The sequence below is a fragment of the Tachypleus tridentatus genome, chromosome 2, assembly GCF_004210375.1.
Source record: "Tachypleus tridentatus isolate NWPU-2018 chromosome 2, ASM421037v1, whole genome shotgun sequence".
In the NCBI taxonomy this organism is placed as follows: Eukaryota; Metazoa; Arthropoda; class Merostomata; order Xiphosura; family Limulidae; genus Tachypleus; species Tachypleus tridentatus.
The window spans coordinates 146418096-146424594 of NC_134826.1; the positions used below are offsets into that span (position 1 = coordinate 146418096).

At 35.7% G+C, this 6499-nt stretch overlaps 1 protein-coding gene across 3 annotated transcripts in view; it reads left to right on the forward strand.

Moving 5' to 3' along the window:
• Positions 1–265: 265 nt before the first annotated feature.
• The window catches only part of LOC143245319 (band 7 protein AGAP004871-like), a 32609-nt gene continuing 26375 nt past the window's right edge, over positions 266–6499 (forward strand). For all 3 annotated transcript variants that reach the window (XM_076491525.1, XM_076491524.1, XM_076491526.1), the window contains exon 1: positions 266–474. In XM_076491525.1, the coding sequence (XP_076347640.1) occupies positions 424–474 (51 nt within the window). In that variant the 5' untranslated portion in view covers positions 266–423. The remainder of the gene's footprint in view (positions 475–6499) is intronic.

Sequence of the window (6499 nt, forward strand, 5' to 3'; positions counted from 1 at the left end):
ATGATTCAGATATTCTCTTGGCATGGAATCCATAAACTTAAGAAGTTGTGTAACCTTTGTAGTGAGAGGTCGTTTGAGCGTTAATTAAAACAACAATAACAACAAACAAACTTGTAACCAAATGTCATGTTCGTATCAACTCTCAAGTTATTAGAATGCGTGTGTAAAAATTCTTGTTAATATCGTTTCCATGGAAACGCCACCTATTGGACATCTTCTATACTTCTGAGGGTGCGGTTTCACTTACCCTTCTCTCCGACAAAGATCGAAGAAATGCGTGTTTGTACTGTAGACATTCCACCAAACGATATTGTTAGCGTATGGCGGTAATTCTGTAAGGACGACCTGGTGATTACGAACGCTACCTGTTTATGTAGAACAAGTTGTTTTTTTTTAATTTGGAAGATTTTCCGACAAGCATGTATGAAACGAAAAGTAGGAGCAGCATGGATGAACAAGCAATTGGACGAACACGTAAGAAAAATATTTCGTGGTTTACTCCATCATATTAGTTTTTTACCTAGATCCTAGGGCTCAGAACACTGCAGTCGTTGTTTAGGGCTAGCAAAGTACTAGAACTTAATCATGAAACCCATATTACCTGTAACAAAGCGATTAATGTTTGCGCAGAAAATTCTAATTTACGTGTAGTTGGAAAAAATGCTTTGAATCATATCTTGAAAGAAACTATCTTTTTAGCTTATAAAATGAGTCTGACAGTGACTGGTAGGAGATCCGAGGATGCTTTGTACTAGAATCAAGTTTTATGTAAACAAGCTTATGAACATGTAACCAGATCTCTATTTGTATGTATATATTTAGAAATATCAGCTCCTACACACACACAAACGAAAACAGTTACGAAAAACTAAACATATATTTGAAATTAGAAATGTCGTACTAACATCACAGATCTCATTGTAATAACACAGAGGACGTTTGAACGTACTTGAAGTTTTGTAAACCCCAACAACACAACATGGAGAGCATATAAAAGACAAAATATTTAAGTTCACTATGTAGAAGGTTCTAACATGTAAAACGTTCTAACAATAAGTACATGCAAACAGGACAACAGATATTTAACTTTGTCTGCGCGATGTATTACTAACTAAAAAATATCTTTCTATACAATTATTTAAATCATTATAATCTGATAAAGTGTTCAAGGCATCAACTCACATGAATTTAATCACTTTGAGCGCGGAACAGTAAACAGATACAGTTTTAAGTAAACACTGATTTCCCTCCACACTTAAATCAATATCTTAAAATTAGGGACGACTGCACCTGGACGCTTCATGACCGAATCTTTTAACCAGATACACGTACGAAGTGCTGTTTACCTTACCAAAAGTAACTGAACCGCAGTTACTCGGACTGACTTTTCCAACCACCGTTCAATGCCTCTGTTCAAATCAAATTTTCTGGCACTAACTTAATACGTAAAGAGACTGCATGAATGTTTCTCTTTTTTTTTTTTTACTTCAAAAAAGTTGTTTTTTCGTCTAGGAATCCAAAAATCCAGTTGTAAGCAACAAATATGTTTTTCCCTTTGCTTCAAATTATCCAGGAAACAAATAACTCATGATACATTACAACAATTTTTCGTTTCCGTGTTTTATTTATTATAATTCCAGTTATCAGCATACCTTTCTCTGTTTACAACGCTAAAATCAGGGGTTCGATTCCCCTCGGTGGACTCTGCAGACAGCCGGACGTGGATTTGCTATAAGAAAACACACACACACACATACCTTTCTCTGTAAGGCACCCACACACACACATACACAACAGTTATAACAAGAGTTTCCTCTTATAGTATTTATAAACTAACTTTTCTAAAATATTTCGGGATGCTAACTGTTGTTAGTTCGTTATACAAGATCATTTTTTACCATCAAAAGTTGTGACGTCCTGATAAATCGCTTGTCTATAACTTGTAACAAAGAACACACACCAGTATAAGATTTTGAATAATTCTGTGAGTAAAGCTGTGTTCAAACATTGTTTCAGAAGTGAGGGTAGAACTGGGCGCGTGAATGTTGCATTTCCAAGATACGTTTTCCATAAAGTTTTCTGATTTGCCACTGTGGAATCTCATTACCGAGCAGAAAGTGACATGAAACATTATAACTGCGCTAAAATATTGTTTTTAAACCACTATTAAATACCAATCTATATCATCAAATAGATGGTATTACAATAGGGTTAAGGTCGGCAACATGTCTTGCTAAGCCTTTCCTTTGATCAAGTTGTTTATTGTTGTTTTGTTGCTAAACACAAAGCTAGACAATGGGCTAGCTGTGTTCTTCCCACCATATGTATCGAATCCCTGTTTGTAATATTGAAGTCCGCAGCCATATTGCTGTGTCACAGGGGAGTTGGTGTGTGGGTGGGGGGTAACTTCATATTATCACAAAAAAAAAAAAGCGCTTAGAAAATTGTTCATCGTGTATTGAAATTAAATACCGCAGGTGATATGTCAATGATACTTTATCTTCTCAAGTGATATAAGATTTACTGTGTAACATCAAGACGATATTTTAACGCAAAGTTATACGATGGATTTTCTGTGATTTGTGTACCGCCAGGTATCGAAGCCAGGATTTTAGCATTGTGAGGATATAAACTCGCCCTTGACCACCTTGGAACCACTGTTGTCTTTCTTTGATATACGATGGCACACGATAACTACGGCTGTTCTGAATAATGAACTTATCATAAGGTTTCTGTTTTTATTTTAACGCTTGAGTTGTGAATTTAAGTAAATCTAGTTAAAATGTTAAGTCTTCATGTTCGTAAATTAACATAGTTTCACAAATAATATGATAGAGACTCTCACACTTAGTGAGATACTGGTAATAACACTAAAGAAAGAAAATTTAGCGGACTAGGGATGGTCAGGTGGTTAAGGCAGTGGACTCCTACTCCGAGAGTCGTGGGTTCGAATCATGATAAATAAATAATTTCTTGTTTGCAGACTATATTAGCACTCACTTGTCTTCTGTGCAGGCTGTATTCACTTTTACTTTGTTCTAACAGAAAATAATAGCACCTAGCGATAACTCTTATTTCTAACACTAGAATGAATAATTCACCAATTAATCCATAACTGGGCTCGGCAGCGCCAGGTGAGTTAATGAACTCGACTCGTATACGCGCGGTTGAATCCCCGTCGCATCAAAAAATGCTCGCCCTTTCAGCCGTGGGGCGTTATAAATGTGACGGTCAATACCACTATTTGTTGGTAAAAGAGTAGCCCAAGAGCTGGCAGTGGATGGTGATGACTAACTGCCTTCCCTCTAGTCTTACACTGCTAAATTAGGGACGAATTTGCGCGAAATTCCAAAAGACAAACAAACAAACAATCTATAACTTCTCAGTTAACTCATTAACTGCTTTCATTACTCACTGAAAACTTCACTGATAACTTATAACATACTCTTATTTCTATAAACTTTCCAGATAATTACACCATCATCTTTATTATCTCACTCTACAAAACGTCTGAACGGAAATGTTTAAAGTTATAAACAATTAGTAATTTTCGTCAGTTTTTGCTCAGTGTCATGTGATTTCAAGGTTTAGGATATACGCACTTGATGACCAATCGATATATTTGAATAACAGTGAATAAATAATTCTAGTTTTCAAATAGTTTTGCGCGTTGGTTGATAGATCCAGAGGGTTTTGACTTCTCAAACATTTACTTACACGCTGACTGCATTTGAATTTCGTGAAATATGTCTTGTTGATAGAACTGTTCTAGAACAAATTGGTTTATTTCCTGAACTAATAGGCTTAGAAAGAAATGCACTCTGTGTAAAATTGAACTGTTCTAGAACAAATTGGTTTATTTCCTGAACTAATAGGCTTAGAAAGAAATGCACTCTGTGTAAAATTGACTTTTCAACTCTTTGATATTTTGAATCTTTCGAAATTCAAACCTTGACTAGTCTTCCTTTGTAAATCTTAAGACAGAAATATGACTCTTTCTGTTGATGAAAAGGAATAATTATTAAACACTTATCGATTGTTCAAACGATTTGAAAATTGTCGTTTGATTTTCTAGATTAAAATTATTATCCTGAATTTATAATAACTAAACGTAAACCTTAAGATGTTATATGATTATAAAAAGCACTTTGCGTGTAAATATTGTCCTTCAATGGCTTTCACGGAAACTTTGAAAGCTTATAAGGCTTAATTTGAAGCTCGATCCCTGCAGTGGACACAGTACAAATAATCTATTGTGCAGCATTGCGCTTATTAAAAAAGAACAAATGTAAAAGTATTTTCTATACTTGCCGAGAAGAATATTTTACACAAAATTCGCTTACCGACAAAATAAAAATATATCGGGCAGATTTATATCTCAACGGTTATTATAACTGAACATTGAAAGCTAAGCTGAGTTGTAAACATCAGTAACAGGCACTGAAGCACAGTGTTTAACATTCCAAAATTCACCCTTCCACAATAAACCACTTAAGTCTCTTCTGAGAGAACAGATTGTTTACCAACGTCACATCTCTAATTTTAGGTGGTGCAGACGTAGGAGGGTTTGATCTCGAGTGGACCGATCTTGTCTGTTTCTAGGGTGGGACACATTTCGGCCTGAGGAAAGCCAAATGAACGTTCCATCCTAGGAACAGACGAAAGCAGTCCATTAAAACTAAAACTCCACAACTGTGATTTATAGTCTGATATTTGTTCTTATTTCATAAAAATTTGCAGCCGATGAATCTGTATGACGTCAGACAGCTCAACTTTGCTATTGTTGGCATTAGCACTTACCACCAGTTGTTTCTGTTGCCCAGTGAAACAATATATTAGAATAGTGGTTCGGGTTGGTCGCAAATATCTTTTAATTTAGTTGTTGTCATATTATCTCACCTGGTGGGAAATATAAACCCAACAACAGTGTAATAATCTCATTGAGAATTCTATTATTATTACAGCAGCATGCTTCAATAGAAATAAAAGAAAGCTTAAGAAAATTATACACATACATACAAGTTGAGAGTATTTCATTTGAAACTTGTCGGTGAGTTAAGATTTAGTTCGGAGTTATACTAAGATGCATAATGTATCGATAGATTTAAATTTAAAATGTGTTTAAATTATGTTTCGCATTATGTTCTTCCAAATTCATTCACAATTATAAATTATAATTAAGTATCTCAGAAACTCACTTGATTCCAAAATATGTTAATGGATATTTGTTTTATAATTTGAATGTAATTAAAGCCTGGCATGGCCAGGTGGTTAGGGCGCTCCACTCGTAATCTGAGGATCGTAGGTTCGAATCTCCTTCGCATCAAACATGCTCGCCCTTTCAGCCGTGGGGGCGTTATAATGTCAGGGTAAATTACACTATTTAGTGACTAAAGAATAGCCCAAGCGTTGGCGGTGGCTGGTGATGACTAGCTGCCTTCCCACTGTTAAATTATGGAGAGCTAGCGCAGGTAGCCCTCGTGTAGCTTTGCGTGAAATATAAAAAACAAAGAATTTAATTAAACTCTAATAGTTTTGTTTCAAGCCTCCTGGTGTTAAAGACCTCAGACCAAATAATACACATTGATTCAGTGTATTTGAGCATATTTTAATAGTAAGAAAGAGACTGAAGTTTAAAAATAACCAGTCAAAATGAAAACAGAACAGAAAACTGTTATAAGGCTGAACGTTCATGAATAGACACTGGTGAACATTTCTCGAAAATTGTATTGTTATTTTGCTAGAATGAAGTTTAACTTAACGCGATGGGCGTGGTCTGAATGTGTGGGACTTTCTCCCAACTTTAGGAGATAGTTTGAGTTCGTTAAGTAAGTTATTGCTAGTCATTTAATTAGTAATGTTACGGTCAATCCCACTATTCGTTGGCAAAAGAGTAGTCCAAGACTTGGTGGTGGATGATGATGCCTTCCGTATAGTCTTACTTAAATTAAGAACGGTTAGCGCAGCTAGGGCTATTTGCGAAAGCAGTCCCTAATTTAGTGTAAGATTAGAGGGGCGGCAGCTAGTCTTCATCACCCACCGCCAACTCTTGGTCTACTATTTTACCAAAGAATAGTGGAATTGACTGTAACATTAAAACGCCCCTACGACTAAAAGGGCGAGCATGTTTAGCGTGACGGGGAATTACGAGTCGAGCGCCTTAACCACCTGGCCATACCGGGCCATCTGCGTTGTGTCCACCGCGAGTACTCAACCCAAAAATTTAGCGCTATAAATTCTCAAGTTTACCTTTGAACCCTCAAATGGAAAAAAATACATATTAAATTACAAACTTCCTAAAAAATGGCAGAATTATTACCAGTAAAGAGAGCCCTGTTATTAATTAATTATAGTATTAGATACATCAACAGTTTAAAGATTTGACCGATGAAAACCAAGAATTGTTAAGAAGCCTTTCCTCCACATTTTTAGTGGACAATTCACACAATGAATAATTATGTCATGTATTTCGTTTGCCTACATTGAAATATTGGAAAAT